The sequence below is a fragment of the Cavia porcellus genome, unplaced genomic scaffold, assembly GCF_034190915.1.
Source record: "Cavia porcellus strain 051 isolate PalLab524CR breed Dunkin Hartley unplaced genomic scaffold, mCavPor4.1 scaffold_9, whole genome shotgun sequence".
Lineage (NCBI taxonomy): Eukaryota > Metazoa > Chordata > Mammalia > Rodentia > Caviidae > Cavia > Cavia porcellus.
Genome location: NW_026947492.1, coordinates 39,851,435 through 39,863,567, shown reverse-complemented (window position 1 = coordinate 39,863,567; position 12,133 = coordinate 39,851,435). Strand labels below are relative to the sequence as shown.

General features: G+C 38.3%; 1 protein-coding gene across 2 annotated transcripts in view; it reads right to left on the bottom strand.

Moving 5' to 3' along the window:
• The window catches only part of Sesn3 (sestrin 3), a 66,576-nt gene extending 56,029 nt beyond the window's left edge, over nucleotides 1–10,547 (bottom strand). Inside the window, exon 1 of one of the 2 annotated variants that reach the window (XM_063256210.1) lies at nucleotides 10,239–10,547. In XM_063256210.1, the coding sequence (XP_063112280.1) occupies nucleotides 10,239–10,319 (81 nt within the window). In that variant the 5' untranslated portion in view covers nucleotides 10,320–10,547. Of the gene's footprint in view, nucleotides 1–4,939; nucleotides 4,959–10,238 lie in introns of those variants that run through there. The other variant, XM_063256211.1, reaches the window with a different exon arrangement.
• Between the last annotated feature and the right edge of the window lie 1,586 nt (nucleotides 10,548–12,133).

Sequence of the window (12,133 nt, the reverse complement as noted above, 5' to 3'; positions counted from 1 at the left end):
GTTGAATGAAGAAATAAATGGAGAATTGCTGAAGAATGTGAAGGCCATTAAAAAGCTTGACATAGCATTTGACATAGGATCCTAATTATATTAAAAATGGAATCCTTAAATTTTTACCAGAAAAGAAAATTTGTATTTTTGTATTTATTTAGACATACACTTCTGTTAATTTTTAAGAGCAACAAATACCAAAACGCCTCCTGGATAATCAAAATACTGATAGTTCATGTTAATTTTTAAATGTTCAACAATGTACTGTGGTCAAAGAATATTAGAACCTAGTTTGTAGGTTATGTTTAAAGCTGCACAACATGAGACTATCTAAGAAGTATTAATGACGCAGGTAATAATTTATTAAAACAATGAAATTACTATACAAGTAGGTTTTCCCTACTCTAACATTCACTAATTTCAAGTAATATGCAAAAAAGTTTTGATAAAATAAAAGAATTTGAACTTTTTTTGTGCAAAAATCATTACTTTTTAAAATCTTGAATTAACTAATTAGGGAAGAGAGTTTCCAGTGAAGAAGTTATTTCCATTTGGGGTACATCTTCCTCTTGAAACATTATACCCAGTAGCTGGGGTTAATCAGTGAATGTCTACGGGATGTAATTGTAATACTAACAATATTCTAGAATTTAACCACATATTTTAATGTGTTTCTATTGAAAACTCAGGGCTCTAATCCACAAATAGCAGATACAGATCTCCAGTGAATCCCTGCCCTCAAACAAAGCCTCTGTCATACTGAACTGTCCTGCAGATGTGGTACTGCATTGGATGCTGGTAGAGAAAGACCAGGAAAGGAAGTCAGGTCCAGGGCTTCTTTGATTCTTTTAACCAACAGTTTAGCCTTAAAAGTGAAAGCCAAAATGAAATAATGGAAAGGCTTCACGTGATTTTGTGTCTTCATAAGTAACAGCAAAAAGACTTACTGCAAAACAGTCTCAAACACTTCCAGAGACCCTAGTAAGAAATACAATACTACTTAAAATGTCCCAGACAACATCTTTTGTTAAAGCAATACTGACTGATTCAATGTTATTAAAATAAAATGATAGGTTGGCAGGAAGAAAAGGGCAAAATGTTGTGAGAATGTAGAAAAACAACATCCTGAGATTTGGAAGTGGCACGTAACTGGCAATTCACAGAGATGAAGAGATTAAAACTATTCAATAAGACTTCAATAAGCCTTACAGTCTCAGATAATTATAATGGTCTTCCACAAATCCAGTGTTAGTTACCTATGAGGTATTTTAGCTTTCCTATGTATTCAGCAAATATTTATAATTGAAACCTAAATTTCTTTTGACTAACCACTTCACCTTTGTAATACAGAGATGTAAAAATAACATAGATACCTATGAGTAAGAATGTATTTCTTTACTGCAAATAGCTATCAATTAGAAGAAAATAAAAAAGGATAAAACATGTATTTTACTTATTTTTGATATGTATTTTATACTAGGGAAGAAATAGCTAATATAAGGAAAAATATGGCTTAAACGTGCCATGCTTTATATTTGGTAAAATTATTTATATATATTTATAATATAGTCTTTAAGACACAAGTTAAAATGCCTATAATGCTTCATCAGAAGTTTTAAGCAGCAAAACACAGGTTTGTTTTTAACCCATCACTGAGTTCTAAATAAAGGTAAAGTGTCTGATAATATTCATATTCATAATATTCATAATATCCTCTTGAGGCACCAGCCAATACCTTGGCCCATAGGCCAATGAATGACTCACTTCTGGGTGGGTCTAAGAAGCAAAGGCTAGTTATAGGGTAGTTCAAGCTTATGAAGAATTCTGTTTCATAGTAACCAAGGGAGTGCCTGCTGGCCAAGGGGGTCTGCAGCTGGCTTGGGAGACTTCCAAAAAGGGGCCTTTGGGAGGTGATGGAGAGAAATATTTAACCAGGAAATTCTATAGTCAATTGGAATCTTCCTTAGAAGGTAGCCTACAGAGAACACTGGAAGTTTCAAGACATGACCTTAACTACACTGAAACAGCAACCCCTAGCAGATTTGAGAGGTGAACACCTGTCTATATCAAAGCAATGACCACTAGACATTTCAAAAAAGGACCAGTAGCTAAGACTGTTCTTCTGACCTCTTGGGGTGGACAATCGTTCTTACCCTCTATCAAAAAACAGAATAATTAACTGAAGCATCCTTATGGCCACAAATGCAATAGACTGTTTAAAAACAAAAACAAAAACCCAGCTACCAATACAATTTATTTTCCCAAATAACCTTTGCAATTGCACCATGTAAGTGTTCTTACTAATGACCACAAAATCGGGATGTTCAGAACAGACCCATCAGAAATACTTTGGAAACTGAATTTTCACCGTATGAATGCTACCATATTACATTCAATATCCTGCCAATATTTATAAGATGCCTTTAAGCTGAAAGCCCATTTTACTAAAAATAAACTCATTAACCAAATTCACCAGAGGTCATCTAATAAGACAAAAATATATGAAACTCGTTAGTTATAGTGTAATACAGTAAGTACAATAAATGCAGTATAACTGAATTACATGGCAGTATATAGGACAGTGAGAAAAGGAAAAGCATCAGAGGATTCAGAAATGCTTTTGGGAAATGTCACTAGAGGTCTGAAGAAACATTCTGAAAAACAAGTAGGGATTCCATGTGTTAAATGTAGACTGAGACTCTAATGTTTATGGTACACAACTTTTATAGTTTTAGTATAACTGCTATGAGACACATGAGTAAACTGGTTTGGCCTGGCAGTATAGTCTCGTAGATAGCAAATTTCAAGAGATGACCTTAGCTTCACCAGCCTACGCCCATCATTGTAATATCTAAGAGGCAGGTTAGATACTGGGAGTCATTTTTAGCTTTCCTTCTATCCGTCCAACAGAGGAAATAGGTTGTTATCCTGCACTTTTAAGACAGCACTGCAGGTAGTTCTGGCTGCCCAGCTTTTGTATGCTATATACTGTGGCTACACACACACACACACAGGTGCCTGCAAAAAATCCCCCATACTTTTGAGAAAAGTAGCTAGGGACTGCCATATTCTGAACTGTCCTATTCCCCGTCCACAGTGGTGGGTGTGCTTTTCTTTGTAACAATGCTTGTTATCAGGACCTTACCTTGACCCTTCTCTTTCTTCTCATTATTTTCCCATTTCTTCTTCTGTTGTTTCTCCCACACTTCTCAGCTTTCAAGCCCAAAAGGCTAACCCTGCTTACTCAGGGTCTTTCCTTTTTCGCCAAGGCCCAATCAATTAGGGCAAAATGGGCATAATCTTTAGATCTGACCTTTCGTTAGTTATCGTACTGTAGTACTAGAAGAATAGCCCTTCAGAGCCAAAAGCTTTGTCCTAGCCTTCTCCCAGTTTCCTCCAGGTAATGAGAGGCTCATGAAAACTAGAGAAAGATTATCTCTAATGAGCCAAAGTCTTACTGTGCAGTAGAGAAGCTACTAAGAAATCACCCAAAGGTGGTAGGCAATATCTACAAGGACTAACGGTGACTAGTTAGTTTGGCCTCCTTCACATTTTCGGTCAGTGCTACTAGCTTTTCATTACATTTCTATGTATATGCTCTGCTGACAGTAACTCTGGCTTAATAGATCTCAAATGTTTTAGTTCTGGAACCCCTCTGTACTCTCAGAAGTTACTGACCCCAAAAGAGGTTTCATTTATGCGTAGGATTAGAACAGTACTTAGTGTATTAGAAATTGAAGCTGAGAAATATTTAAATGTTTAATTCATTTAAAATAATAAAATCCATTATGTTAACATAAATCATGTTTTTATGAAAATAAACTTTATTTTCCACAATAAAATAGTGACACTGATATTTACAGTTTTGCAAATTTTCTCAATGTCTGTTTACTGGAAGCTGGATTTCCCTGCATTCATCTGTTGTGATATGTTTTGATCATAGTGTGTGAGGAAAATCTGGCTTGACACAGATATACAGTTGCAAAAAAGAAGAGTTATGAATTTTTTTTATGTATCAAAACAAAACCGAGGGCTGGGGATATAGCTTAGCAGTACAGCTCCTGCCTGGCAAGCATGAGGTCCTGAGTTCAAGTGCCAGTACCAAACTCCCCCACCAAAAATAAACAACAAACAAAACAAAAACAACCCAAAACTCAGTAAGTATTCCTTTCAAAAAGCTAGCTGCAATGTGGAAACTGACACATCTATGAATTTAATGTTCAATATAATATTAAAATTTATTTTCAATTTTCATTGCGAATGGATCTTTTACCCATGTATGATTTTGATAAGTAGCTTCTGAAAAATAAGTAACATGAGCCTGAAAATTCAAGGAAAACAACTGATAATATACACTATCAGTGATTAAAACAACATGTAGCTCCAAAGATTATGTTTATTGTATTTCAACTGGTTAGTTCCTGACTGAAAAGCAACATTGTGGTAGTATCCTTATACACTGGTCATATGGAAAATATTGGTTCAGTGAGTTATGCTGATCTTCTAAATGCTAGCATATTTTGTTATACAATTTTCAAAAAAATCACTTATTAATATCAGCCTTGATTACAAGGGGGAACCTTTAAAAATGGGGATGCTTTCTAATTTCTGAAGAATAGATATTGTACATACTTTCCAAAATTCTTGAAAGCTGAATTTTATAAACTAGAACAAATATTGTCAGTTATTTCCCTTGAATTTTCAGGTCACATTACCCTTCAAAACTGTTTATTAAATACCCACATCTGAGTAACTAAATTTTGTATCACAGGTGTTTGTTCAAGTAAAAATGGAGTTACATGAAAAAAAAGGGGCTGCAACTCAAACTGCATAAATTTGGTACTGGAGACAACTGGTCTGTTATGTAATTTATATACTTCCCATTTCCTCACACAAATAAGAACACAGATACTCAAAGGTCAAGATATGACAAAACTTAAATTCTTACTATTCAGGGTTTAAGTGAACTTGGCATCCTCCTCCCCAGTGTTGAGTTTGTAGCAAGCAAAAAACAAAAACAAACAAACAAAAAACAGTGAGTTTGGTGCTACTACCTTGATTTACATTAGTACACAGTAGGAAAGCAAATAAATTCTAATTATAAACATAGTTTTGATACTTACAGGGGTCTAAGCACCGTACTTTGAGAACTCCTACTTAGTAAAGAATTATAGGACTGTTAGATAATAAAAGTATCCAGGTCTCTCTCCTGCTACTTCTTACAGTTGATCTGCAATAATATGTCACAGTGGACAACTTGCATGTTTCCAATCATTACTACCTGGGGAATTTTAGGCACCTATGCATGAGTATTCTACAGATGCTGAAGTGGGAGTGGAGACATTCACTGTAAACCTCAGTACGACCAGGGTCAATTCAAACAGTTCATTGCAAAGTCTTAAGACATAAATGAACCTATTGTATAGCAGTGATCATACATCAGTTTGTGAGAAAATACTGATAAAATGAGAAATCACTCTAAAAATGGTCAAAGTCAATGCAAACTTGTTATTCTAACCCAATACCTTCCACAGAAGCGAGAGAAAACATGGAGATGGGGGCGTGGAGAACTTTTACTTCCACAACTCTTCTAAACTTACTAAAAATTAAAACTAATTTGCTATATCCTGGATTGCCCTGCACATTTATTAAGCACAAACATCCTTAATTCTCTGTCTTTTCAAACCAACTATCAATTTCCCTTTTCCACTTAAGTGTCAGAGGCAGTTTCATTTATTTGAAAAATTTCAAATCAATGTGTTGCATTACCACTTAAGGAGGATACCAACAGAAATGTGGGAATAAAAAATATGCAGAAAATCATTCTAATTAAAATCATAATCTTTATCTCTCACAGTAACATTTAAACAGGACTGAAGAGTTAATATTAACCAAATTACTCAATATATATTGAACTATATTTCTCAAACACACAAAGAACTGAGATATTCTAGAAAAAAGGAAAATATATGTTCTTTTCTCCTTGCATTTATAGTTGTAGTTCATGGTAGAAAGTACTTAACACATATCTCTCTTAAGCTGTGAAGCAACTTGTAAAGCAGGTAAAAATTATCAACATTTTACAGAGAAAACTAGCCTTCAAAGAAATAAAATAACTTGCCCCTCATTAAAAGACCTCTATCAAAGACCTGTGAGCTTATCTATGGCTGCTGGTATTACTACATAAATAGTTATGCTTTTCATTTATTCAATGATACAGAGTTGGAAAAAACAGCAGAATGCCTTTATAAATTAAATCTTACATTCAAGTTGAACATAGAAACACAAATATGTAAAAGTAGTAAGTTAATAGCTTTTCTAGCTACAAAGTGATAATTACTGATAATAACTTGTTTCCAAAAATTTAAATTTAACATTAGTAGCTATGTACAGGAAGGAGTTCTTGAAAAAAAAAAAAAAAAAAAAAAAAAACCAAGTGCCTCCACAATCAATGACAATCTTTCTAGTCCATGATGGAATAACAAAAAAGTTCCAATATACAGATCTAGCTATCGATAAACACAGCAGAAAAAGTGATAATTTAAGGCCTACACAAGAACAATCTTGTAACAAAAGATAATTATGATAGGCTCCAAAGTGTTAAAATTATGTGTAAAGATTTTTGGATAGCTATATTTTTCAATTAAATTTTAAAAACTTTAGCATGCTTAAGAATTCAATGCAACTCAAGCATTTAAAAACCCTAAAGTACTAGGAATGGTGGCACACACCTGTAACCCCAGCACACAGGAGGCTGGGGCAGGAGGACTGCTTAGAGTTCCAGGCCAGCCCGGACTACAAAGTGAGTTCAAAGCCAGCCTGAACTGCATAGTGAGGCCTTGTCTCAAAAAACCAAAAACAAAACCAAAACAACCCCTGAAGCATCTTAGGATTCTGTAGAAAGCATCTGCAAAACCAATGCATAAAAACTTGCTGTTATAAATTCATTACTTGATCTCGCTTATGCCACTTAAGATAAAAATTAAGCAAAACTGCCTTTGATTAAATATGTGTAATACAAGAAACCTGATTAACCCAAGTAGAATATAGCTACTAGTCCACAGGATAAGCAATTCCAAATTGCTAGTATATAATATCTAATAATTTTTGCTGTATATATTAAGCTCATACTGCTTGAACTAAATTTTTCCATTATGACAGTACCTTTGATTATAAAGCCACAAGAGGTTGTCCAATTACGTGATTGTGTAAGAAAGTGAACAAGTGCAATAATATCACAGAAAAGTGTATCAGTGAAACCAAACATATTAAAAATTTTTAATGTTAAATTCTTTTGGTCCAAAGTTCTAGCCACTTAGTACCAACATTTCAGTTCTCAAAGCTAACTGTAAAATGTCTTTTCTTTACTGGAACATGAGTGGCCTGACAATAACCTACCTTTTTTAATGCAGTTCTGTACTCTACTTGTGAATATTATTAAAGAGATTCATCCAGATACCAGAATTTCTCATGCAAAAATGTGTTATATTTCAAAACTTGTTAACTTTACAAGGAAAAGAGCACTTCCTCTTTTATTAAAAACTTTATTAAACTAATTGACAATAGAGCAAGTTAGACTTCATAGGAGTTATGGATTTAATGATAGTTTTATTTGTTCATTTGTTGCTGTATATGGTTTACTTTTTTTTTTAACTGACCCAAGTTGCCATATTAAGTCCACTGAATATTTCCAGATTTTTCTGTTTTGAAAGTAACTAAACCAAAACTGTAAAAGTATTTCTAAGAATAAATGTGATTTTCATACAATATACAATTAAATATTCAAATATTAGGTTAAACAAAATTACTTTATTTAAGGGAAATTAACTTCCTTTTCAAGTATCTCTAAAATTCAATACATCACCACAAATTAAGCCACTGACAAAGAGAAAGGCTTTCTGCATAAAGGTGATGCTTCCCACACCATTAATGAGGACTGTAACAGCAGAGAATAATTAACTCTGGATGTTCATGATTTTCATTCTTCCATTATGAACTACACAGCTAAAATTCAAAGGGATATGACTTGTTATTATAATACACTTTATTATAAATGAAAAACACAAGAAAAAGTCCAAGAGTCATTTTGAGCAGCATGGATAGATTTTATTTATAATCCATGAAAAAGAAAAATAAGTCTTTATTGGAAAAAACCCTTACATGCTATTTTTAGAATGATGAATTTAAGCTGCTAGATACTGATTGCTTTTAAGAGCACTTAAGAATAGCAATCTTAAAAAGCTTCAAATGTTGCCCAAGTCATGTCATAACTGGTACAACCAATTCTATTTTCATCTAATCTTTTTCCATGCTAGTACATGAATTAGTATTAAATACTTTTAGTTAACTAAAACCAGGAATATTGGCAGAGATATGTGCACCAATTACAAAATACAAAAATGTCAATACTCATTTTCCACATACTTCTTTTTTTTAATAATAGAAATGAGGATGTTCCTTCTAGGTAAACAGAAATACTAGTTTCTTAAAATCCAAGAGAAAGATAAAAAGAGTTCTTAAATGTTACTAAAGTGTCATGGATTCGCAGACAGTTCTCTTTTAAAAAAAGTTTGAAAAATAAAGTGTATTAGCCTAAAATTCTGATAGATTTTTTTAAAAAGTTTGGCAAACTCAATAGACTCCTCCCATTCAATTAAAAAAATAACTTGCTGTCATTTTAACTTAGCTAAAGTTTAATCAAGCATGTCTTAAAGACACTATTTCCATGTTACAGACACAACTTTTCACTTTTAAGGTCTAGAAATAATATTTTTTAAAAAGCTAAATGTAGATGACATCTGGCCCTGCAATGAAAGAGTTAACATTCAGCTAAACTGATCTGCACTTCTGATCCATTACATTTCTCACAAGCTGCCCTACAATGAGCTGAGCAAGTATCAACTGTAATTTGATCCCAGAGTTTATGGAAAAAAATAACTGCACATACTCAACATGCACATTTAATAAAAATCTGTTTCAAGAGAAATGTATCCAATAAACACAATTTAAGGCATATTTAATTGTTTGATTAAATTCAAATCTGCAATCCTTTTGCTTTCCTCACACTCTCAAATAAAATGGGGGGGGGGGGAGCGCAGCCCTACTGCAGGGAAAAGAGGCTTGAAAAACAACTTTGATTGGCACTTGGCCTGACCTACAGAGGAAGAAAAACAGTTTTTGGACAAAGAGCGCAAATATTTGAGCTCGCTTATTGATGTGCTTTGTTTTTATTCTTTTTTAAATATATAAAGAGCCATCCAAAATGACTGTATATAGAGAAACAGACAAAAACGGTACCATATTCATCTTAGCTTTCATTCCCGAGGCGTTTGCACAGCTCAGCAATTTTAATTCATTTGTACTGGACAAACACAACTCACCGAATGTTTCCACTTACTCCAATGTAAAAGTAGGGTTTGGAAGAGAATAAACTGATTTTAATACTACAAAAAAGGCTGTTAAAATCTGACTACTAACTTCTTAGGCTAAAGAGTTTTTGATCCTCTTCTCCCCTCCCCCTTCGTTCCCCCTACAACGATTAAACCAAGTAAGCTAAACAACACTGGAGTAAACTTTCAGTCACTATGGGAAGCAATAAACTGACGAGGCATCTGATTTTTCTGGATCAACCCAGGAGGGGTGCTAAGAATGGATAACACACATCCACCTCAGTACCCACCCCCAACCCTAGCCTAGCCAGAGGAGCTGTGAGGTCGAACAGCATTTCCCTTGGGCATAAAGTTCAAGATGCCTGAACAGTTCCTTTCGGGGGCTGAACTGTAGACACAGAAGGACCATCAGAAGAATGTGAAAAGGGGGCGGTAGGCACCGAGTACAAGGCAAAAACAACCGAATAACAAAAACACCCACAAGAGTTAGCCACAGCAAAGAGGGAGCCAGGTTCCTCGAGATCAAACCAAGCAGCTCTGATTTCACACCGGTCTCCATCGACAGCTAAACTGCACTGGGAGAACGATCCAACCCGTCTCTCCCTTCAGAGGAGCAGATCGCGAGGGTAGCAGGGTAGAAACGAGCTGAAAAACAGACCCACAGGCGCCCCATCCCACCCTCTCGAGGCGGGCGTCCGCCCGTGCTCGGTGCAGACCGGCTGCAGCCACGGAGCCTCCCCGCGCCCACGCCCCCGCACCGTCTTGCGACCCCTCCAGCTCGCCCAGCGCCCGCCCTGCTGTGCGGCGCGATCTGGCCAGCGCGAAGCGCCTCTCTCCGCCGGGCCGCCGAGCCCGTACCTTCCGCAGCACTTTCCGGCAGTTGGTACAGAGCAGGTAGTTGGCGGCGGCCGACGGGCTACCGCCGCCCCGGTTCATCATTGCTGCGGGTGCTGAGGGCGGGCGGCGGGTCGCGTCGCGTCGGGCCGGGCCAGGCTGTCACCACCGCCGGCCGCGCCGCCGCAGGGCCAGACGGTCTCCCCGCCGCGCTTCAGCCTCGGCGTCCTCGGGCGGGATGTCGGGATGGGAGACGACGGCCCGAGAGCGAGTGGCGCTGACCGAGCTACGGCGGAGACGGCGGCGGCTGCTCCTCACCGGCCCGTTGTTCCTCCCGCCCCCATCCTTCAGACCCCCCGCCCCCGCCAGGCTAGAACCAGCAGCCGCCCCCGCCGCTGCCGCCGCCGCCGCTGCCGCCGCAGCAGCGCCTCAGTGCGGCCCCGCCCCCGCCGCCGCGCCGCCTTCACCACCTCCCGGTCCCGCCCCCTCCCGTTGATCGGACAGCCCTGGCCACACCCCCGGGGCGCCAGCCCACAACCAATGAGCTTCCAAACCCGGGCTGTGAGCCGCGCCGGCCAATCGCAGCCGCCGAAAGCGCCTTGAATCTCCGGGCAAGTTAAGTTTATCTCCGAGGCTTGGAATTGAGAGGAGATGGCGGGTCAGTTAGGTAGCGAGGTAGGCGGGAGTACAGTTTGCGCCACTCCACCAATAAGAGCAAGAGGGTGTGTTTATATGCAAATAACCTGAAAAGGACCTGCCCGCACCACCCCCAGGGGTTCAAGCCACGCCCTCTCACTGAGTTCCTGCAGAAATGGTGAGCAAAGTGAAATAAATAGCTGGAAAGCTAGAGCTCACTAGAAAGTCTAAAACTGGGCTAAACACTTCCTGATATCCTGAAAAAGGGAATGTAGGATACAGACTAAAACGTTCCTTCCACTGAAATATTGTTTCGGCCTTTTTCAGGCAAAACCTATGTTTAGCTGTAAAGAAGACTGCAGTCTTGCAGGACTTTGCATCCTGAGACCTCAAAGAACTTTACGCATCATTTATTGTTAGGCTTGTGCAAAAGACCAGTTACGTGAAGCTTGAAATTGGGGTGAAAGTAGATATTTGAGACAGATGCATACAATTAACCGAGTTTATGGAGGTAGACACGTCTCTGGTTAAACAGTTTCCTCTATCTGAAGCACCTTCACGCAGTCTTCTCGACAATAAAAATGCTAATTGTCCAGCACTAAAGGGCCAACGAGAGGTTTGTCTTCTCGCGCCGAAGTCCTTTCTAAGGCAGCTCGTCATACATGCGCAGAGCAAGGAAATCTGCTTGCAAAGAAAGGTTCAAAAAACAAACTGTCCTTTAAAACATTTGCCCTTAAAAGAAGTGGGCTGGACCTACCTCTTTCAAAGCTAAAAAAAAGAGAGTCAAGGTTGTAGCGTCCGCATTCTAGGGAGAGACTCAGATACAATATAACTGACGGGGTGTAGGAACAGCTGAGAGGGAAGCCAGGTACCCAGAGGGGGCCAACAACGCGCCTGCGGGTGGAATGCGGATTGCTGACGCTAGACGCTAGAAACCTGCTCCCCAGTGAGAACAAAGACAGGCGCGGATCAAGAACCTGATTGGTGCTCGGAGCTCACCGGTGTCCGCAGGGCCCCGGGGATGACTTGCATCTCCCTGTGACGGAGAGCGCCTGCTCCCTGGAGCCGCAGCTCCCTACGCGGCCTTAGCAGTGACCACAGTGGACTGTGCTATGACATCACCTGTTTTCGCTCGTTGGAACCTGATCAGTATTCTCTGCTTTTCTATTTTTAAAAGTCTCTAGTCTAACAGGATTTGTGAAGGCTTACACTTCGAAGAATGCATATGTGATAATTTTAAAAAAACATTCCATTGGTTTGCATTTGTTTTTCTTTTTAATTAA